General features: G+C 44.5%; 1 protein-coding gene across 7 annotated transcripts in view; it reads left to right on the plus strand.

Moving 5' to 3' along the window:
• The window catches only part of AKAP13 (A-kinase anchoring protein 13), a 192,575-nt gene extending 170,361 nt beyond the window's left edge, over positions 1 to 22,214 (plus strand). For 6 of the 7 annotated variants that reach the window (XM_042824004.1, XM_042824007.1, XM_042824008.1 and 3 more), the window contains 20 exons: positions 2,528 to 2,595; positions 3,323 to 3,389; positions 4,696 to 4,831; positions 5,641 to 5,753; positions 6,204 to 6,350; positions 6,944 to 7,194; positions 7,833 to 7,958; positions 8,066 to 8,183; positions 8,698 to 8,946; positions 10,274 to 10,350; positions 11,701 to 11,882; positions 11,967 to 12,049; positions 12,390 to 12,569; positions 13,192 to 13,356; positions 15,144 to 15,214; positions 15,717 to 15,761; positions 16,650 to 16,700; positions 17,200 to 17,649; positions 19,130 to 19,442; positions 20,250 to 22,214. In XM_042824004.1, coding sequence (XP_042679938.1) covers positions 2,528 to 2,595; positions 3,323 to 3,389; positions 4,696 to 4,831; positions 5,641 to 5,753; positions 6,204 to 6,350; positions 6,944 to 7,194; positions 7,833 to 7,958; positions 8,066 to 8,183; positions 8,698 to 8,946; positions 10,274 to 10,350; positions 11,701 to 11,882; positions 11,967 to 12,049; positions 12,390 to 12,569; positions 13,192 to 13,356; positions 15,144 to 15,214; positions 15,717 to 15,761; positions 16,650 to 16,700; positions 17,200 to 17,649; positions 19,130 to 19,442; positions 20,250 to 20,299 — 2,942 coding nt within the window. In that variant the 3' untranslated portion in view covers positions 20,300 to 22,214. The remainder of the gene's footprint in view (positions 1 to 2,527; positions 2,596 to 3,322; positions 3,390 to 4,695; positions 4,832 to 5,640; positions 5,754 to 6,203; positions 6,351 to 6,943; positions 7,195 to 7,832; positions 7,959 to 8,065; positions 8,184 to 8,697; positions 8,947 to 10,273; positions 10,351 to 11,700; positions 11,883 to 11,966; positions 12,050 to 12,389; positions 12,570 to 13,191; positions 13,357 to 15,143; positions 15,215 to 15,716; positions 15,762 to 16,649; positions 16,701 to 17,199; positions 17,650 to 19,129; positions 19,443 to 20,249) is intronic. The other variant, XM_042824005.1, reaches the window with a different exon arrangement.
• The last annotated feature ends 561 nt before the right edge of the window (positions 22,215 to 22,775 follow it).

Below are 22,775 nucleotides of genomic sequence, written 5' to 3' on the forward strand. Positions count from 1 at the left end.
CAGCCACATGGAGTTGTCCTGCAGCCTCCTGCCTAGCTCCTGCATGGCAGCATCCTCTGCTTTGCGGGATGTGTCAGTGGGCTGGAGAACTTGGGTTGCTTCAGCTGTGTGTTTTGGGTTGGGGCTGAGGTGCTCTGTTAAAACTGATGCTGTACAGAGAAAGCTATCTTGGATCAGAGCTGCTGTTTCCAGTGGATGTCCCACCCATCAGTGTTATATTGCTGTGTGTACTTGAGTAATCTGAAACACTGCTTCAGTGAGCCCTTAGTGAAAGCATAATATAAAAAGGAAATGCTAGCATTTTTCTCCATTTTTATGTAATGCCAATCAATCACCAATCATGTGACGTGTGAAATACTTGTAAGATAGTGTAGGCAGTACAGCAACTGCATCTTTTATTAGTACAATCCTGTTTGAAAACAAGTAACTGTCGGAGCAAAAACAAACGCAGCAAAAAAGAAATGGGGTTTCTATGAGCTTGGTCATTTTTTCCTCATTTCTCATATGGTTTCTCAGGCCTATAACTGATCAGGTCAGTGGCATTTGTGTGGTCACAACCAGAATGTAACCAGTTGATTTGGTGACTCAGAACTGCAGAATATGTTCTCACTGCAGCTCAAGACTGTCACTTCTTCACTATTAGTAATATATCGTCTCTGTCTGCCTAGAGATGAGAGGCAAATCCTGTACCAGCATTGCTGTCAGGCTGGGGCAAAAGGCTCTGCCTCTATTTGTTCACACTGATCATGCATAAAACATCTTAAGTAGGAAGGGGAAGGAGCAGCTAGCTGAATCTCCAGAGGCAATTTGAAGCTTCCTGAAAGGGAAGAGATTTCATCAAACTTGTTTGCGTGAGCAATGCTCTGTGTCTACCTGATGAGAGATGGAAAGCAGCATCAATTACAGGCTTTCAGATGCATCCTTCCCCTTTCCTCACTCTACGTTTTTAACTCTACTTTAAGTCACTTAGAAGATGTATCACAATTTATCTTTTATATCCGAGTGAGTTAAAATAATCCAACAACGCCATGTTTTAGTAGAGACATCATATCATCATTTTCCAAGTTTAAATAGAAAATTATTGCATTTTTTTCTGCGTTGCCCAGAAGATGACTGTCACAAGGAAGGTTTGGTCAGAGCTGACTGTTACTCTGTACATCTGAGCGTGGTGTGTTGTCACACCACATCCTAAAATAAACTCCTCGGTGCCTTGAAAATAGCAGATAACCAGCAGCAGAGGCTCCCTCGCTTGCATGCCATTTTGTAGTACATTTCTTTTCAGCAGCAGTGACAGTGCTGCACTGCTATCATTGCTGTTGTCTCACCTGTAGGTGACTTAATGTTTTTCCAAGGATTGACTCATTGTTAGTCAACATCTGAACCTTTCAGTGGCACCCCCTCTTCACGAACAGCCAATGCTGAATGACTTAATGTGTTCTGCAATGAAAGGGAAATAATTTTTTTAATTGGTCTGTGTGTTGTTTTTTATTTTTTATAATTACTGATGCAGCAAAGAGGCTTTTGGGGTTTTAATTATTAATACCACTGATAGTAAAGAGCTGGAAGAACTTCCTGTCTGCTGAAAGGTTGAGTTAGCTGGGGGAGTAAAGTCCAGATTTTTCATCAGAAGCGTGCTGTGACAACTGCAAAATGCTTTGCTCCTAAGTAGGATGCTGTAAGGTGCAGACTTCATGTTCTCAAGGCTTTTGAGTTTGAATTTAAGGGCTCTGAATTGTCTCCCTGCCTCTTTTTGTTTGATTTCGGTGTTAAATACCAGCAGTGAGTTCTGTTCCTCTTCTTTGTTTCATCTTAACAGTGATATTGCTTGTGGGTTTTTGCAAGAGCCATGTATGTTTCTGTCTGTCGTATACACAGGAAGTTGTGGGACATTGACTAGAACAGCAACATCCTAAGCCTTGCTCTTACCTTTCACAAAATATCAGAAGAATTACTGGCTTTTATGAAGTAGCCCTAAATTTAAGAAATTCTAGCAGTGTGAGAATATTTTATAAGTCCACTCCTGGATATTTTTTCCTTTAATTTTATGTTTCTTTTAGAAATAATTCAGAGCTGTACACTTGCAATGTAATTTACACTTAAAACAGTCCATGGGCTGTGTTAGCATGTTTTCACAAATTTATAGAAACCACAGATGTAAAGAGTGGTGCTCAGGGCATTGAATGTCGTGGTCTCAGCTCAAAGCAGTGACTTCAGTGCAGTTTTCAGTCCCTGCCCTGCAGTTGCTGTCACCTGGCTGAAGCTCCTGTTTCTTTTTCTGTTCATGTTATCGTACAGAACTCAGATCCTGCACTGCAGATCTAGGCTTGCTATATCTGGATTTAGGAAAATTAATTTCCCTGATTTTCCCTGCCTTTTGCCATCCCACTGACGTGGTCTTGATAAGAGCAGTCTTTGTATTTGCAGAGAACACGTTGGCACTACCATTGGTTTCTGTTTGTCTCCTGTTTTTGCTTTCCCCCTTACTTTTCTTTCAGAGGAATAACTCTTATCTGTTTTCTTCTGACAGACTGCAATGCAATTGTTCACAAAGGCTGTAAGGAGAGCTTTGCTTCCTGTGCAAAGGTGAAAATGAAGGTTAGTGGTATCATCTACTTTACTGCATTATAAGAAGGAACTGTAAATGATTCAGTCTGCAGATATACACCATCTGAGGGTGGTCTGCAGTGAGGAGCAAAGACAGCAGCAGACCTGGGGAGGAAGTGATGCATGAAGAAACTGTGAGGGTATCCAAAATCTGAAACTAGATATTCCCAGAGCAAACAGCATCCTTCCTGTGCACCTGTAATATGATCAGTGCATATGATTAAAGAAAGCTTCTCACTGACAAAACTTGAGGTTTACCCAACACCTGTAAATGCAGCATCTCTTCATTTTTGAGTACTACATCCTTTTATGCAGCATCACATGCATATACATAATGCATGATGAGAAATGTATTAAATATGTATGCTGTTTATATGAGGGATATGCAGAATCTGGGCAAATGTGAGAAGCCTCTTCTGCAGCATGACTCCCCAAGCCAGTTATTGCTGGTACCATTACAAGCTAAGAACGCCTCCTCTGTTGTTCCCTTCAGTTGCCAGCCCTTTTTCTTTCCATTTTACTGTTTACTTTACTGTTTATTTTGCCCATTTCATACATGGCAACAACAGTAGTTGCTGACCATTTTATACTATACGTATTGGAGAACTGCTCTGTTCTGAGAGGATTCATTGAAGACGTGCTTTTTAATTGTAGTTATGTGGCACGGCCCCATGGGAGAAAGGAGGAAAAATTAAAGTGAATCTCCTTTTTCTTTCAGCCACAGAGAGGAATGCTGCAGGCACATGATACCTCTTCATTACCCACAGTGACCATGAGAAACAAAGGTAAAGTTTCCTTTTTCTCCCTTTTGGTGATGGTCTCTGTGTGCTGTTCCTGTTGTGACTGATTAAGCAGATAGAGCAGGGATGAGTGCATCTTCTCTGCGTGGTAAGCACTATTTGAGACCTAAGAAGTTAAGCGAAAGCTGCACAGATGGTTTAGTGCTATGCTTTGAGGTAGTAAAAGTAAGAAGTTAAATTCTGAATAGGAGCAACACTGACAAAGTTTGTACAGCTGCCCTGAGGTGTATGCTGTGCTGCTGAGCTACCCAGAGGGACAGGTGGCAAAGAACTGGAATGAAATAGCCCACATGAGTTTTGGAGCATCGTAATTAGATAAGCTCAGTTAGTGGTAGCTTGTTAGATCACTGTGCAGTATCATGCTGTATCATATAGTCACACCCACTGTGGTTTTCATCATGAAATTCAGAGGAAAGGCTCTAGGAACCATAAATACATCTGAAGAAAGGAAAATGTAGAGTTAAGATGAAAGGATTTGTCACGGATAGGTGATAGTATGAGAAAGGGTTTAGTGTTACTCTGTAGTATATACGAATGGAAGAACCTATCAGAAGATGCGACCAGAAGCAGGAGGATGGCTATAACCACAGGATCTCCTTGCCCAGAGAAATTAAAGCCAACACAGTAGATTGCTACATGTGATTGATTATTTATTGAATAACATTACATTTGGTTTCCCAAGTGTATGTTTTTGGACTTGGAGATTCCAGCCAAATCTGTTAGATATAGTGCAGTCATTTCAGCAAAAGGGTCAATGTTCTTTCCTGCCTGAAATACAGCAGTGCTTACTTTGTTGAGAAGATCTTAATCACTGCTTTTCTGCTCAGAAACACTGCTGGACTTAAAGCAGTCACAGTAAAGATCACAATTAACAAGCTGGTTGGCTTTCTTATTGCACAGTAGAAATAAATTAAGCATGTTAGGTCTAAGGACGATGAAGTCTCACAGGTAGATCTGATCACTGATGCTGTATATGCATGATGGCTAAATTTTGTTTAAAAGCATTTGAGCATCCGGAACTCAAGTTTACTATCTAGGACAAATTCTAGATTGTCTTGGGCAGAGCACGGGAGCTTTGCTTTAACCAGGTCCTGCTTCAATAGCACAGGAGTGCCAAGGGAGAGGCGGAAGGCTCAGGCTTCCCTGTAGTGTCTAACAGCTGCAGATCTTCCAGTGGCAACTCTAGAGCAAAAAGGAAGGGAATTTTAGAACCTGCTGTCTTTAAGACTCCATCATTGCAGCTAAGAACACAGTTGCAGGAGCTGACTTTTGTCTGGTGCTTCCCTTCCAGGCTCACAGCCCAAGGAGCGCCCTCGCTCCGCGATACTCGCTCCCGATGAGAACACCGTCACCTCCATCTTCAACAACAGGAGATCACAGCAGCCCACGGCGCTGTCAAAGAGTGTCTCAATACAGAACATTGCAGGGTAAGGGTTGTGCCTGGGGTGCATGGGGATTATCTGCTGTGAGCGTGGAGAAGTTCAGATTGCATTAAAAATAAGCTTCTGTCGTGTGATCTGTGTCAAAAATACAAAAGAGGATCGCAACACCAGAAGTGCCCATATTATATATGATACTACCAGCTGTCTTCTGCACAGTCAGACTGTCTGGGTTAGGTTTAATCGTGGCGTGAGTTGAGAAGTGTCTGAGCTGGCCTGGTGATATTAAGGACCACTTCACACAGATGCTCTGGGATCCAGGAAGCCAACTGGCCTTGGGGTTGGAACTGTGCGATCACATATTTTTTGCAGCTCAGGCATAGTATTTATTTTTTGTGTCCATAGTGGTGGGGTGGATGCACAGAGCTGCAGTCTTCACAACGTTTTAGGAATGTGCTATGCATATTAACTACGGAAAGTCACAGAAGAAAATAAAATATATGGTTCCTATCCTAGCTGCACACTGAGTAATTCTACAAACAGAGTGATAGCATAGATTGGGGCATTCTGAACAATTGGCATGCCCTGGTTATTCATGGTGAAACTTATTTCAGTCCATTTTTTGGATCTTGCTCAGAGCAAGTGGTGCAGACTCCTAGGTAGCCTTTTGTACTGCATTTTTTCATGGTTTGCTCCAATAACAATGAGGATGGGAAGTGACAGTGTAAAATGGAAAGCGATGAAAAACCGTTACCCAAGCCATAAAACCTGAGGTGTGATTCTGTAGAGAAGAAGCGCTGTCATTTAGAGCTGCAGGTCTGGTTGTAAACAATATCCTGTCTTCTGTTCTTTTTCAGGGTTGGGAATGATGACAGCTTAATACACACTTGGAAATTTCTGTCACAGTCCACAGACTCTTTACATAAAATTAGCCGGGTGAATGAATCCACTGAATCATTAGTTGATGAAGGTAAGACATCCCATGGCACTTACAGCAGGAGGAAGGTCTGCGCTGCTTTCCGAAAATAGAAAATCCAGTTTGACATTTCAACTTGAGTTTTTCTTTTTAATGGACAATTAAAGTGCATTTAATGTAAAGTTACTGTGATAACTTTAAAAAAAAAAAGGTACCACACAGTAATTTCTTATTGAATTGTGGGAAAACATTTAGAAGCTTTCAGTTACAGTTGAGTTACTTGGAATTGAGCTTGAAGGCAAACATTTCCACTTTCGTTTTGTTCCTCTGGCCTGTTCATACAGCCACATACAGAACATGCCTTTTTATACTGGTATGAGGCTTTTTGTTGTGGGGACAGAGAAGATTTGCCATTTGCAATGCCATGTTGCATTGATGGATGTAATGCCTGTAGTGTTCGGCAGCAGTACCTGCAGCAGTTCACATCTGTGTTGCTTTGTGAAGGTGCAGACATGAATGAAGGGCAGCTGATGGGAGACCTGGAACTAGATTCCAAGCAGCTGGAGGCAGAGTCCTGGAGCCAAGCAGTGGACAGCCTGTTCCTACAGCAGCAAAACAAGGATGTTGTCAAACGGCAAGACGTAATTTATGGTGAGACGTGCATGGATGTTCATTGTTCACTTGTTTTAGGTGGTTTCTTGATATATCCACATGCCTGTATGTAAGAAACCTTATGTCACTGAATAGGAACTGGATTCCTCAGTAGCCAAAGTGTCATTCTTGAAATTCTTAGAAACAATGTGTACTTTGAAAGCTTTGTCTTTCTGCCTTTCACTTACCTGGAAGCCATAAAAAATAAATAGAGAACACCTCTTCTTTTTGGCTGCTGATGATGTTTAAATTCAGTTACAGCACAGCAGCTAGGTAGCAAGTCCTCTGCTCCCTGATACAAAATCCATCCTGCATGACAGAAATTAATAATAATGAGTTTGACAGTGAAATGCAGGAAGAAGTAACAGTACTCAAGGTTCACACCTGCTTGTGGCTCTTTATTTTGACTCCTCTGCCCCAAATTTCTGCCACAAGCAAAGACGTTAGTTGATATTTTAAACACCTGATGTGGGATTTTCTGAAAACAGTTAGAGAAGCCCGATTAGCTTGCTTGGAAGAGCTTCCTAATGACAGTTTTTCATCGTACTGTGCACCCAAGTTCTCTACCATGACCTTGTCTTAATCCTATGCAGAGCTCATGCAGACAGAAATGCATCATGTCCGCACCCTGAAGATAATGAACGACGTATACAGTGCAGGGATGTTACAGGAGCTGCAGTACGATCAGCAAGTTGTGGACAAGATCTTTCCCTGCCTGGAGAACTTGCTGCACATACACAGTCAGTTCTTCCAGCGGATTCTGGAAAGGAAGAAGGAGTCATTGGCAGACAAAAGTGAAAAGAACTTTGTTATCAAGAGGATCGGTGACATCCTGGTGAATCAGGTAAGCTGTGGATAATAATTGCACTTCTGAAAGCGTAGCTGGAAGCCAAGTGCTCCTGAGTTCTCACTCCTCCCTGCCTCCTGTTTATATGTGTTAGGCAGCTGTACCTGATGGCACCTGTAGACGCAGACAAAAATCTCTACCTCTGTTTTTTAAGCACTTTTTGCTCTTTCGGAGGAAGGTGTAATGATGAAAATTCATTTTGTTTATATTGTGGGAGAGAGAAGCATTTGCTAACAGAGGCACCACATGGTTTGACCCGTGGCCAGCAGGGCAGGCAGTAGCCGGCAATGAAATGTGTGCAGCATGTTTCTTGGCTGATGTACAGAGAAGATATTTAACTTAGGGTGGGTTCTTGTACTTTTCTTTATCTGTGTTTTGTCCCATTCTCCTTTTTTCTAACTTGCTCTCTTTTGGCTTGTAAACTCTGTTGAGGTGCAGTCCCAGATTTTGTGCTAAGTGTGAATGCAGTGAATTCACAGACTCTGCTCGTTACTTTCTAGAGATTTAATTTCTTGGCTTAGGGAACTTTGTACTAATTTGTTTTCATAAAACTCTTCCGAAAGACTGACAGGAGCTGTTGGGATGTTACACCAGGAGCTCAGTGGAGGTTGGATCTTTAATCTCTTGTCTTGCAGTTCTCCGGAGAGAACGCTGAGAGAATGAAGAAGACATACGGCAAATTCTGCGGGCACCACAATGAGGCAGTAAATTACTTTAAAGATCTGCACTCAAAGGACAAACGTTTCCAGGCTTTTGTCAAGGTAGGACCTGGTGGAAGAGAAACAGTCAATGGGGAAAAAAAATATTTCCTTCCTGTGCTCCATTGAGTGTTTTGTTACAAATTGAAATTTTCATCTTTGTTTCTTAGAAAAAAATGAGTTCCTCCTTGGTGAGACGTCTTGGGATTTCTGAATGTATCTTGTTGGTAACGCAGAGAATCACAAAGTACCCAGTTCTTTTACAGAGGATACTGCAGTACACCACAGGTAGGGGCCAGTTCTTTCCTAAGCATGGATTTGCTCATCCAGTGTGCGTTTCCAGGACCCTTTTTTTCATTGATTTTCTTAGAATTGCAGTCTAATCCAATCACTGTGTCACCCTGATATAATGGGGTAACCAGATTTCTTCTCTCTGTTTAGTGTTAGTTGACCAGGTGCCTTGATTTCACTGACATAGTCTATCTCTAGCTAATTACAGAGCCAGCACGCTCAGATTCCAGAGTCTTCCAGCTTAGTTTTTTTATAACAGCTGAAATATGTGGTTAGTTTGCTCGTTTCATATCTACTGTCTTAAAGTATATTGGAACAGCTCCCAGCCTCAGCTGTATATGTGAAAGGTTTTGTGAAGCTCTCCTTAGGAGGGAAAGATGCAACCTGTTGTGAAAATATTAAACAGTTATAATGCAGGAATCTGAGAGGGGGAAGGGGAAGGAAGCAAAGGGAAAACAGAGATGTCCACGAGGATAAAGTGAGATGGAAATCTTTCTCTTTCTGTTCAAAGAAAATGAAGTGGAACATGAAGACTTGACTCAGTCATTAAACCTTGTTAAAGATGTGATTGCTGCAGTCAATAGCAAAGTCAGTAACTATGAAAAGAAAATGCGCCTTGATGAGATTTACAACCGGACAGACAGCAAGTCCATCATGAGGATGAAAAGTGGTCAGATGTTTGCAAGAGAGGACTTGAAACACCGGAAGCTCATCCGAGACGGGCCTGTGTCACTGAAAAATGCAGCCGGACGGCTGAAAGGTAATGCTTCCCTCTCCAGGCACAGGATTGCTCCTCAGATTGGTATCTCCAGTACTTCTTATTCTGCCCTGAGAGCCTTTGACAGCAATTTCAAATCGGGTATGATTGATTTTGACGTTTTGGAAACAGGAAGTTTATGTTTGTTTTCCAAGCTCCCAAATTTATTAATGACTTCATAAGGTGGATCAAGAAAGTTATGCTGCTGTTGTGAAATACTGTGATAAGCACAGGCTGCATTTGTATTTGTAAGTCACAGAAATGCCTACTTCTATAGGGCAAGTTCCCAGCAAAAGCAGGTCCTATAGATCCCAGTAGGTGAGCAGCTGGTTCTGATCCTTTGGCTATTTTGTGGTACTTTAGATGGAACAGAGAGAAATCTGGGAAGAACTTTTTCTTGCTTTTTTTCAGCATTTCCCCTCTTGCAGAGTGCACAGAACATATGGTGATAGGGAAGAATGGAGTCTGATGCTGATTCCTGCAGGCCTCCTAGGGCTTTGAGTTCATTTTGCAGCTTTGATTAAAATTTGGTGGCTCTTTTATCCAAAACAGATCCTGTCTGCCTAAAGCAGAATGGAAGGAATTACCGTGGGATGATTTCACTTTTTGGTTTGCTTCCTGTCTGTCACAAGATTTCCCAAGTACATAGTACAAAAACTCTTTGTACTGAGGGATATGGGTGGGGTATTATACTTGGTACTTACTGTGCAGCTTTATGCTATGTCATTAGGAGACTTGGAAGGCTGTACATGTACTTTGGGAAATGTCTGTATTCTGATTTAAAATCTTCTCAATTGCTTGATGCTGTGCTTCCTTCTCCCAAGAAATAAAGGTCCTGCATCTCAAGCTGGGCTCTGTTAGCTCCCCTCAGAGTTACCCGGGGTTTTATTTGTCTGTGAGCAGTGCTAGTGGTGCCTCCTGAAGTCACTGTTTCCTGGAAAGAAACTGCAGCTGACAAATGTTGCTGTTGCACAATAATTTACACTCCCCAAACTACTCTTTGAAAAAGACATAAAGCCCCCAACTTCCTGTGCCGATACGTTGCTCGTGGGCTGGAATATTGACTGCTTGAGAAAACAATTCTGTTCTGTGTCTCCAGTTCTTGCTGCTATGCCATGTCCTACCTGTGGGCAATTCGTGGCTGGAAAGCAGCCCTCCCACCCAGGGGTGTTCCCAGGGCAGCTCTGCACTACATGGCCCTTCCAGCATCTAACCAGGAGTTGATCCCAGACCAGCCCTTGTGCTTCGCCAGTGTTATTAAAAGATAAAACTGCTTAGGAGTGTGCTGCGTGGTTATTCAGCACATATTTGTATATTTTTCCTTTTGCAGAAGTCCAGGCTATTCTCCTCTCTGACATGCTCGTATTCCTTCAGGAGAAGGACCAGAAATATGTCTTTGCCTCACTGGTAAGGTTTCAATCTTTTCTTCTCCTTTGCTTTTCTGTGTGAGGGTCCCTTGGCGTGTGTTATGCAGTAAAGCCAGCTGCTGCCTGCTAAACAACTTCATTTTCCTGCTTAGAACATTTCTGTTTGTTGGGCAAGCTCTGTTTTTTCAATTGGAAAACATGTCATTGTTCCACACCTCCCCCTGGTGATTTCTGCAGTGCCTTGGCGCTGCTGATAATTGGCCTTTAAAATCCTCCCGCCACTCCACACACGTTCTCCTTTTCATTTTGTGCAAGCTGAAGCCATGAGCTGGGGGGAAGGGGAGTAATGGGATAAGGCAAACGTTGTGAAAACAAACCTTAGCAGAAGATGATGTTCTCATATATTATGAAATGCTATGATGGGGTAGGGAACACCACTGCAGTAAATTCAGCAGAGCAGCGTACAGATAAATGTCAGAAGAATGCAGTTGTTATGCACCAAACCAAAACTGTCACTCTTGAATGCAGTCTCCTAAAGGTTGAGGCACACTGATCTTTACAGAAAGAGGTCGTCTGGGAGCTGACTAGGTCTGTTAAGACTGTACCTTGCAGACACCGTTTAGAGTGGCTAAGCCTCGTGTCCTTTTGGCCCTTGAAATATTTTGGAAGTTGATAATCTGTTATTCCAGTTCCACTGGGGCTCTACACAGAGGGAGCTGATTTGCACAGAAGTGCTGCTAGTGATTCCTGCCAAGTCACCCAAGTGTAGCATCCTGGAAAGTGCACAAAGGCACCCACACAGCAGCAATGGGGTATTTTAACCCAGGCAGGCTGTTTACACAGAGACTGTAGCACACAGTGAGCACCCTCTTACCTACAAGTCTTGTCCATCGCAGGAGTCCACTGTGAGCTTCTGAGAACAGGCAGGTTTTTGTGAGATGTGAAAATAAAGTGTTACTCTATCCTAGGGTGAGACTGTGAAGGTAATATGTGTGAAGCAGCTGCTAGCAAGCTTCACTGCATTTAAGGGACTGTAATATTAATGACAGATTCAAGAGTGTGGGCAGGAGGAGATGAGATCAAAGGTCTTCTGGGGATAGAGCAAAAATATGGTAGTTTTCAAAACCCCAAACTCCGTTTTAAATTACTTCCTTGTTGAAATGGACCGAAGTGAAATTGGTCTTCTTACAGGAATAATGGAAGAAAGCAAACCCTTCTCTGTTTTGTGACCCCAGCAAAATGCTTATTTTAATTAGCCAACAGCTTCAAAAAATATTTATTTTTTAAATACTGCCTGAGTGTGTTGGTTGCACTGGTAGTGGGCCGTTTAGAATGCTAGTTTGTTGTGAGGTAATTTGGCCTCTCCTCGGCCGTTTCTTTCCAACTGAAGGACCAGAAATCCACGGTGATCTCTCTGAAGAAGCTCATCGTAAGGGAAGTGGCTCATGAAGAGAAGGGTTTGTTCCTGATCAGCATGGGTGTGAAAGATCCCGAAATGGTGGAAGTGCATGCCAGCTCCAAAGAAGAGCGCAACGGCTGGATGCAGATCATTCAAGACACAATAAGTACCATGTAAGCTACCAAGCTGCTCTGGAAGGGTGAGTGGTGCACATGATCACGTTCTGATGGTTACTGAGACGTGTCTCTTTCATGCAGGGATAAGGATGAGGATGAAGGAGTCCCTTGTGAGTCTGAATTTGAAAAGAAATTGTCAGACACAAGAATCAGAGCGCTGAAAGGTAAGGAACTGCCAAGGACAGAGCTTGAAAAAAGTTTTCAGGAGTTTACAGCAATTGTTGCAGTGGGTTTTGTTGGCCCTTTCCCATGTGCACAGTTGAAGTTTTTCAGGGGAATGAGGGTCCTGCATCCAGCAAATGGTTGCAGTCCTTGTTTGCACCTCACCTTGTTTACAGCTCAGTGCTTTGTGCATGCTGCATGCAGTTGCTGTGCAAGATTGCAAGGGGCAGAGCTGTGTCACCGCGTTCCACTAGATGGGGCCAGTATCTCAGGAATAGCTCTCCTTCCTTCCCAAAGCTTTTGTTTTCAATCTTCATTCCTGTTTTCTGCTCACCCCCACAGAACAACTTCAGCAGAAGGATAAACAGATCCTCCTCTTGCTGGAGGAAAAGGCCAAAATCTTCAGTGACCTGGCAGACTCCTCTATGCAAGAGGACATGCCGGGCTCCAGACTGCTCTTCAGAGCCAACACTGAAGAAGCACCAAAAGGAGAAGCCATTATGAAAACTGCAATAAATGAAGGTGAGCAAGTCAGCGTGGCACTAAACAGCGCTCTCACCTTCAGTGAATCCCTTGGTTCTCAAGCACGGTGTTTACAGGGGCAACCTATTTGTTCCCAGTGAATGAATAACAGCATAGATAAACAGGTACTGCTACTCATGGTGTGTCAGGGACAGATAGTGAGGATCAGGAAAGGAAGCAGATATTGATGGCTGTTGAAAGAAGGCACAAAAGAAGTCTCAGCACAGAGAACAACCCTGTGTTGAATCTGAGGTCAGGGACAGCCCAAGATTTCATCCTTGTCTGAAATACAGACCATGCTGTCTTTCACCGTGCCTTGGACTCAGCAAGGTTTGGGGGGACTCCAATTCCTGCAGGTATTCAGGGTGTCTGCAAGGAGCAAGTGATCTGCTGGCAAATGCGAGGTTGAATGAAAACTCACACAACTTTTCAGTCTGTGTTTTGGAAAGAGTGAAAATTATTAAATGCTGTTGTGAGTTTTTGCAAGGGAGACACATACTGTTGTGTCACTGTAGAAACATTTCTTTTTTTAGTATAGAGAAACACATGAAGATAGAGGTGGAAATAGCTCAGAAGCCTGAGGTGGTCTGTAACAGACAGATTGCTGATTTTATCTTCCCAGTGGAACTGCTGCAAGAGCTGGTGAACAGGAACCTGGGCAGCACCCTTATGCAGCAACTCAGCAGTGCTGCCATTGACGAAGAGGGAGGAGTTGGCCCCATCTCTCTTCCTAAAAGGGCAGAAACTTTTGGAGGGTTCGACAGTCACCAGATGAATGCCTCCAAGGGTAAGTAGTGACGTGCTCCCATAGCAGCATTTGTTAATGATATTTCATGTCATCCTGTCCTGTTCCTTCTAAAGGACTTGAGCAGATGGTCTGTTTAGATTACTCTTCTGCAATGCTAGTAGGTAGATTAAATGTCAGATTAGGAAAAAAGGTACAGGTGAAATAGTAGCTGAGAACTTGTGGCTATGTGAGGATTGAACTTTTCGCTCCCGTCTCACTATTTTCTCTCTAAATCATCTTTCCTGCTTTACTTACATGCTACACACAAACATTTGGCTTCATTAAAAGTACCTTCTTCGTGTTCTTCTGCCCGCAGTTCTGTTCTTCATCCTTCAGTTGCCTTCCAGCAGGAGACCAGTGCTGTTGCCTTTGCGAATGATGATGGCACTGCTGTGCCAAGCACCTTCCTCTGTCTGTGCTCCCTGTGCATTTGATTTCCACACACAACTGCGTGTGTTATTCCTGCAATTTAATCTCTCTCAAGCAAATGACTGAATATTCATTTCGGCTACAGAGTTGGCATCTTCCCAATGCTCTCTTTCTTTCCCCTAGTCATCAGAAACTTCCCTGTCCTCAAATTCTTTTCTCTGTGGTCTCTCTCATGCTCCCAGTACAGCCAGTTTTGCTGCGCTAGTGTCTGTCTCAGCGTTGGGATGTTGGACCCCGTCTGACCTTCTGCATTAAAGGAGCAGTGTTAGCTGCAGACAGTCAGACATGAGAACTATGTAGAGATTTTCCCGGCTATTGGAAAGCTGCAAAGCTCTCAACAGGCCTTGTCATCATCGTGACAAATATATTCATGCTGAGGGCTGGAGGGGGTTGGTTGTTCGGGGCTGGGCCTCTTTCTGTTGTAGTGATGAATGAATGGCACAACCTCAGGCTGTTCATTGCCCAGCACTCTCCCCCCTCCTTGCTTTCTGTTGCTTGTTTTTTGTTTGATTTTTTTTTTTTTTTTTTAATATTTTTTCCCCTAGAAACACCATCTTTTGAATTAGATTGTAGTTCAATAGTTAGAGGATCTTGGGAGATGTTAGGAAAATAAAGCATGGGCTGTTTATTCAGCTGTGGAAGGCCCCACGATGAGTTGCAGCAAAAAAAAAGGTCTGTTAGGAGGGTGAGGGTCAGTCTTAAGTAGCAAAGTCTGCCTCAGAAAGGTAGTGAGAAAATGGGTCTGTGATGGCTGCAGCCCTCCTGGCCCCATGAGTCAGTTCAGTGCTTGGGAACAGTGATAGGAGCCATGCAGGGAGAAGCTAGACAGAGATGTCCAGTATCCCTTTGAAGATAGAGGTTTCTGATGACTAAGACTACTGAGGAATTGTTAACATAAAATCACACAGCAGTATTGCACAGCAGTCTAACCCAGCTGTAAATTACATTTGGACAGAGAGGCACTGAAACTGTGCCTGCAATAATACACTCTGAGATGATATTGCTGTTTTTCTCCATCTGCTTTTGTTCTGCCTCATGACTTGTTAGCAAATGTAAATGTGGGTGGGTTTTTTGGTGGTTTTTTTTTTTGCAGAAAGCACTTTGGGGGCTAGACAGAGCACAAGGGAAAGGTGTATGTTGAATTTATCAGAACACTGTTTGAAACCAAAGTCAGCCTTTGTCTGAATTCACACAGTGAGTGCATGAAGAAAGCAAACACATCTGGTTGAAGTGCAGAGAGCTCTGTGGCCCTTCATGTGATACATCCCAGCTGTCTGTATGAAATCTCAGATACTGGCAAGTTCATCTGTGGCTTAAAACGTTGAATAACCAGTGTCAATGCTGGCTTCTTGCTTTAGGTGGAACAAAGGATGAAGGCGACGATGCTCAGGACCTACGGAGAACAGAGTCAGATGGTGTTTTAAAGAAGGTATTGCACAATTTATCTATGGGGCTGCTCTGAGTTCAAGAAGATGACAATTCAAGTCTTGAAAAAGGCCTGAATTTGTTGGCAAGGAGCTGTATCCTAATAATATAAAATCAAATTGGAAGTATGGAGTCCAAAACACTGCTGCAGTTAAAATCCTGACTTGAGAAGCATTTAAAATCAATGGTATTCCTTTATGGCAGAGGCTGTGCCATCTGTCTGCAGAACAGCTGGAGTGTTTAATTTTGCATCATTATTAAAATGACAGGGTCACACGGAGCCTTGCACCTATTCTTCCTGGGGATCGATTCATCACATAACTCCAAATGATACCTAATTAATGTGTGATTTGATGCCATTCTAACTCACCTGAAAACATACATGAATCGTCCCAGAATCGAACGTGGAGGGGAGGGGGGTTAATGCATCTGTCATTAGTTCAGCTTCACAACACGTTTGTTACGATTTCTCATTTGTCCTCATATTAAGTGTGATCTTTTCACAGGCTGGAAATGCTAGCCTGATGTTCATACTGAAAAGAAACAGCGAGGTAAGAATCGATTCTGTTGCTGTTTTCTTCGTTTAAGTGATAAGTGAATTTGTCTCAATAGGTGATAATGTAAAAGAAAAGACATTACTTTAGCTGGAGCACACATGGGCTTTTAAATACATTCAGCTGAACCCACTGTGTCGTTTATTTGTTTAACCTTGGATGTTCAGACAGGGAATTTGCTAATTGTCATCTGCTTGCCAGCGGGATGATATGTGCTGATTATAGGCATCAGGGGTTAATTACCACTAGGATGTGCAGGACTGTATTTATTGTGCATCTGCAGACAGAGGGAGTTTAATTTTATGTTGCAGGTGCAGTGATTTGGGGCAATTAGATTTCTATTCTTCCTTTGATACACATTCATAACTCCAATTAGCATTAAAGTCAGAATGAGAAGCTGTTCTCTTAACACTGGCTATAGCACCAATATTGCAAACACCACTGTGTTTTCCTCTTATTCTGTGTTTTTTTTCTTCTTCAATAGGTGGATAACTGAGATTCAGAGAATTTTTTAGCTGGGCTAAACATATGTTTTGGGCTAGAGCATCACTCCAAAGTGTCTTGCTCTTGGCTACGTGGCAGTGCACCAAGTGTTTGCATGTACCTGTTTTCTGGGATCCTTCCTTAGTATACTTGCTATATTTCTGTGTCTGCTGCTCTACAGTTTTCCTGTAAAACGATTTGTGTGGGTCTGCCAGGGTGAAAGAGGGCTGTGTACCAGGGAATGATAGAACTGTTGCAGGTGATGAGTGAGAAAAACAGAAGGTACAGAGGGGCAGCCATGCGGGTTGGACTCACCAGTGGGTCACAGTGGAAAAGGAAGTTGCTTTATTACTTCCCTAGCACCACATGATGTCTAATAACAGTGCTTTTGTTTTCTTGCAGCAGGTCCTTCAAAGTGTTACCAGCCTCTGTAAGCTGCTCAATGCTCTGCAGGTATGTTGCCCTCTCATTCTGGTTCCATACGCTGCTTGCCCAAACCATGGAATGAGCTCACCCAGGAGCCTTCTCCTCTCTAGGCTGAACAAGACCAGCTCCTTCAGTCTGCTCCAACCCTCTGAGCATCTTCATGGCTTCTTCTAAACCCGCTCTGGCAGCTCCACACCTTTCTTGTGTTGTGTGCCCTAGGCCTGGACACAGTCCAGAAGCCCTTCCTCTTCCCCACTCCTGCATGGCCCAATACCCTGCAGCAGATTTGTGTTCAGCCTCTTGGCACAGCAACAGTAATCAGCTGCTGCCTGGCACGCTGCTTCCATTTGGGAAGCTGCAGGTGGATGTTTAGACCTCGACCGGCAGAGCTGCCATTACGGCATCCTCAGCTGAATGCTAAACATGGTAGAAAAAGTTGCAGTTTGGTGGTGCCCTGATTGCTCGGATGTGGAGCTGCTCCTCCTGGAGTGGGCCCTACAGTGATGTCTCCCTCCTTCCCTCCCAGGGCGTTGTCCTACAGCAGGACACCTACATCGAGGGCCAGAAGCTGGCCTTGAGTGAGAGGGCCCTGTCCCGAGGCTTCTTCCGCCCAGCCTCGCTGCTGGAGCAGGAGAAGCAGCGCAACCTGGAGAAGCAGCGCCAGGAACTCGCCAACCTGAAGAAGCAACAGGCTCAGCACCAGGAGGAGAAGAAGAGGGCAGAGAAGGAGTGTGAAGCACGGGAGAAGAAGCTGGCGGAGCTGGAAATCCAACTGGCCAAGAGGGAGGAGGAGATCCAGAAAGGGTGGCAGGAGCTGGAGTGCAGGCGGGATGAGCTGCGGCAGTTGAAAGCCTCCTACCAGCTTGAAATGGAGAAACTTCTCAGTAAGCAGAAGCAGCTGGATAAGGAGTGGGAGCAGCTCAAGAAGGACATGGAGCGACAACCTCAAATGTGGTTGGAGCATGATGACAACCAGGTAAATGCTAGCAGCAGGCAGGCTCTCACAAGGAGCTGTGCTCTGCTGGGAGCTCCCAGTCGGCTGCCTGCCCTGAGGCACCAACTGCCTGGCTTTAGCCCAGCCCGGGGTATGCAGGGCCTGAGCTTAAAGCTGGCTCTTTCCTTACACCTCAAAAGCCATTGAAGCATTGCTGCTGAGCTCTTCCTGCTTCCTTGTGCCTCTGTTTGGCAGAGGCATGTGGGGAGGATGTGCTGGAATGTCTGAAGTGTTGCCTTCTACATTCACTCCACATGGGTTTGGCTTTGTAGCGCATTGAGGCAGCTGAGGATTTGTTCTCAGGAACAGCCCAAATGTTGCTGCTTACTTTGACATAGAGTGGCCCTGTGAATGTCTTTCTGTTTGCAGACTGTGGGCTTAAGTCTGCCTCCACAAGCATTATCTAGCAGAGACAAGTGTTGTCCCTGTCCTAAAGAGGCCAGACATCTGCAGTCCAGACGTGGTCCAAAGGGCACTTGCACTGGTGTGAGAAGCTTCTGGTGTAGGACTGTCCAGAGCTCAAAAGCACAGATCTTGTTCTGTGCTGTGCATTTTTTAGCATGCTGGGGAGAGCATGCATCAGTTTGCAAAACATGGGCTGAGTTTGAACCTTAAGCCAGATGTTGAACGTTTGTTTGTTTATAACTCCCTGATTTTGAATGCAATTTGCTTAGAGCTGTAACAAAATTAGCTTGTAAATGCTGGATTGCGGAACTGAAATTATTTTGGGTGCCTGAATGGACTAATTGAGGAGCTCAGCAGTAAACTCTGTAAAGCAAATCACCCAGGGAGTGCTTGCTCCTTCCCAGCCCAGCCCTGGTCAGGCCAGGAGCACACAGCACAGCTTCCTCAGCATCCATGGGGCACGGGTGCTATGGGAGAGGCTGAGAGGTAAAGTAACTGAAGGCTCAGGATCAAGGGAAGGAAGCTCCTTCTCATGCAGGCATCTCACTGACAGTTCAGAGCTATTAATAGAGGGCTCGGCGAGGCTTTGTTGAGCTGTTGTTTTGATCTTCCCTTTGAATGCGAGGGCTCAATTATACCCTGAGACAGACCTTAAGAAAAATCAGGGGAAATGTTTTGCTTTCATCTTTCTCTTGGGAAGGCTTCCTTTGCCACATGCCTGGCCGGTGCTGCATGCTGCCCGGAGAGGCACGCTCCTCTTGGCCTGCTGCCACTGTCTGTGTGCACTAACAGCTCTGGGTGAGTCGTGGTATCGAGATCTTAGAGAATGTTTGCCCTTGGTTTGTTGATTTTACATGTGGGAGTAGAAGATACTGGAGCGGTACTCTGTATGCGTCGCCTGTCTTACACAGAAAGGGCTTTGCCTGCATGGCTGTGCTTTGTAGCTGCTGAATGAGTGGTGGTCTCTGTGAGTGGTCTTGGAAACATCTTTTCTCTCTCCACATTCTCCACTACCCTCTTCTGTGCACCAGTGAAACTTATTTCTTTTCTTTTATAGGTGTCAAATCGACATGAGAAACTTGCCAGGGTTTGCTCCCAGTCCAGCCTCGAAGGCACCTCCGTGCAGAAGAGCCCCTCATTTCCTAAGCAAGGGCACTCTGATGCAGAACTGTCTGTCTCCCCCAAAAGGAACAATCTTTCAAGGACACACAAAGAGAAAAGCACTTCCCATTTGCTTAGCACAACAAACCTGACTAACAAGGCAGCTGAGGAGCAGCCCCAGATGCCTACTCGCCTCTTCAGTTTATCCAAACCAAAGGAAAAGAAGGAAAAGAAGAAGAAGGGCAGGGGACATCGCTCCCAGGAATCTGGTGAGTGTCAGGAGGTCGCAGATGTGTTTTTAGGGTCAATAAGCTGGAATTCCCTTTCAGCCAGTGAACCTGTGGAAGCTATTTGGCCTTGAACGGAGATGGTAACAGAGAAGGACAGAGAAGATCAGGTCTGATGAGTGAAATTCCCAGCTTCAGCTGACCTCCTCTACAGCCGCTGGGGTTGTCAGAGGGACATGTTGCCTCTCTTCTCCTTCCCTTCCATGTCCTATTCTGAGCAGCTTCCACAAGCTGGCTTCTCTCTGTGTTTTTCAGCTTGCTCTCCCTCAGAAGGGATGCTTTCATGCTTTCAGAGCCTGCATGGAATCTTCCGGTCTGCCTCGAGACCCTCCGGCAGCACTGCTGACATTTATAGTTCTGTTCTAGTTTGTAAGCAATCCCTCCAACCCTTCCCATGCACTCTCCCTTCCCCCAAGCTGGTCTGCCTTGTCTATTGATCTAAAAACTAAATGTGGCTTTTTTTTTACTTCTCCCCTCCCCCGTGTTTCATCCCCATAGCACTCTGTTCTGCACTTCAGACTCTTGCCCATACACAAGTTGATCTCAGGCTTTCAGGTGACCAGCTGATACATCTTAATTCATTCATGTTTTCCAGCTCATGTCCAGGAAATTCAGCAGTTTTCCCAATGGCTGTAATTTCCTGTAGCTCACTGGGAACTCAACATCTTTCAAGGTCCCCAGAGGATTGGGCAGAGAAACAGGGTTTCCACGTGTCTGAAGGGAGTCCCGCTCTGCTTGCTATATTGCTGTATCCCCGTAGTGATTCCCACTTGTTTCTTTTCTCCTCAGATTCTCATTCATCAGAAGCACCTCCAGAGGGTGAGGAGATCTTCTGCTGAGTGGGGACGGCTCCGTCGGTCACTCTCAGCTTTCATACAGCGGACATCTCCCTGCCCGACCCACAGCACAGTGCTGGTGCCTGCACCTGCACCTGACAAGCATCTGGAGGTTTTCATTAAAACGTTCTGCAAGTTTATAAAGTGGTGGGAAAGAGCCTCTTTCCTTGGGTTTGCGTGAGTTGTCACCGCAGAGGCTTCCCACACAGCAAGTGGTACCATCTCCCTGTGCAAACCTGGATTCAGGTCGGTTGGGACGGATGTTTGCAGTCTGTGGTACTGCTAAGGGATGAGAGAACATAGCCTTAAGGGGTCTGTGCCTTCATGTTCCCCTTTTCTGGGGAAGGTAACCAAAACCAAGCATTCAGAAAAAGATTAGGACTCTACAAATGGTGCGTACACACTGGCATATATAGATATACTGTACATACCCATCTCTGTATCTATGTATCCTCTGGGATATGCTTAGGTCTGTACAGCCAAGCTTAGCTCGGCCCGTGGGGATAGGTGATGCCTTTCAGGGAGCATTTGGATATCAAATATCTTGTCCTACTGCCCCAGCTGTAACGCCACTGACCCGCACGCCCCTTGGTGCTCATGGTGTGGATGCTGGCTTTCAGCAAGGCACTGCACACCGGGGAAGAGTAATGGTGTTCAAAAGAAAAAAATACAGGAAACAAATAGAATTGAAGCTCTCCAAAGAGATTTATGGGGGGTGGAGGAATTACATGTCAAACTGTTTCCAGAATCAAGCAGAACTTGGAGTATATTTAAAGTGATGCAGAAAATTGAAACTGGGAGGTTTGGAAGGCAACCCTAGGAAGCCAGGACAGAAGGTCATCAAGTAGGAAGAACGCTAAGCAGCTTTTCTTTAAGCACTCTCTTGGAGCTACAGCTCACTCCTTCCCGTAAAGATTTGTGTTGCCAGGATCTATTTCTCCAGTTGTTTGACATCCCTTCAGGCAAGCCTGATGGCGTATGGGAAAGGTGGCTGGAAATCTGCTTTGAGGGACATTGGTTCTGTTATTTGTGCTTTCTTTCCTCCACTCTATGTTACTGCTAGGCTTCTCTTCCTCTGGACTTTGTCAGCTTCTCCAGCTTGTTTCTAAGGCAGAAACACCAGCAGTTTCATAGCACATCAGTGAGATAGGTCAGAGCAGAGAGAACTCTGAGGAGGCAGCTCTTCAGACCCATGCCTCTGCAGCATTGTGCTCTTGTTTCTGGGCAGAAAAATGTATTCACGTGGACAGAACCACTGTGCAGCAGATCCAAAAGCTGGCATGCCAGGTGCACGTCCTTTACTGTGTGAGCACATCTGTGTCACCCTCAGCAGAAGGGGAAGGTTTGAGGACAGCTCTCGATGCAGTATCATAGTCATTTCAGCTGGAAAAGACCTCTAGCATCATCAAGCTCAATTGTTCACCTAGCACTGCCAAGTCTGCCTCTAAAGAAGCACGTGCCGACAGTGAGGTGTTTATACAGCTGTGGAGTACAGCAGGGAAGAGCAATGCAGCAAGCCACTTCTGTTCCTTGCACGATTGTTCCAAACCCTCTGAGATCAATTGGCTGAGTGGATCTGTGAATAGTGATAGGACGTTATCAGCTCCAAAATAACTCAAGGGTTTGCTCCGAGTTGGAGGCTGCTGAGTGCATTTCCTTTCCTACCAGTTTTGCTTTAATGAAAAAAAACCAAAACCACACAACACCACAGTTCTTTAGTTGCACTGTTGTTTGATTTAGCTTCACCCAAGCTAGGAACACACAGCAGTTTTCAGAGTTGGGTGCTGATGCAGATCGGCAGCGCTGCAGGTGAGGGGGATGCTCTGATGGTCTGTGCAGGAGCCCTAAGAGCCACCTGCTTGCTATTGAAGCTCTCTGAACTGCTAAGATAAAATTAAAAAAAAAAAAAAAAAAAAAAGGAAGAAAGGAAAAGGGTTGAGATTTTATTTTTATTTTGCTTTTTTTTTTAATGTTATTTGGTGCTCATTCTTAATTGCAAGCGGGGCTTGCAAAATTATTTATCTTTCTGTTTATTTGAAAGAGGTTTTTTTTTCTTAAAGAAGTTTACTTGGTTGTATTTTTTTATTTTGCTTTTGTTTTGGGGATTTGGGGGTGGTTTGGTTTTTTTCTTCCCTTTTTCTTTTTTTTTTTTTTTTGCTCCCTGTTTTGTTTTTATTTTCTTACCAAAAGATTGGTAAACCCAACGTTCTGATTCCCTGGTTCCTACCCAACTGGGGGGTGGGCAGTGCTGTGCCCAGAGCTGCATGATTTCAATTGAGAGCTTTCTGTAAGGCAGAGCATCTTCAGGCCAGAAAGGTCTGGGAAGAGAATTGGTGACTTCAGACAAGAGTCCTGTCTGCTCTCTTCTTGGGTTAAATATTTTCCTTGGGTTTTCTCATGCTTCTCGGAGGCAAAGGGAGAGCAAAACACCACAGGGTCCTGCAGTGCTGTGAGGGCCTGGGTGGATCTGGGCAGCTCC

Source organism: Centrocercus urophasianus, unplaced genomic scaffold, assembly GCF_019232065.1.
Source record: "Centrocercus urophasianus isolate 14NV4802_14NV808 unplaced genomic scaffold, USGS_Curo_1.0 seq_23, whole genome shotgun sequence".
NCBI lineage: Eukaryota > Metazoa > Chordata > Aves > Galliformes > Phasianidae > Centrocercus > Centrocercus urophasianus.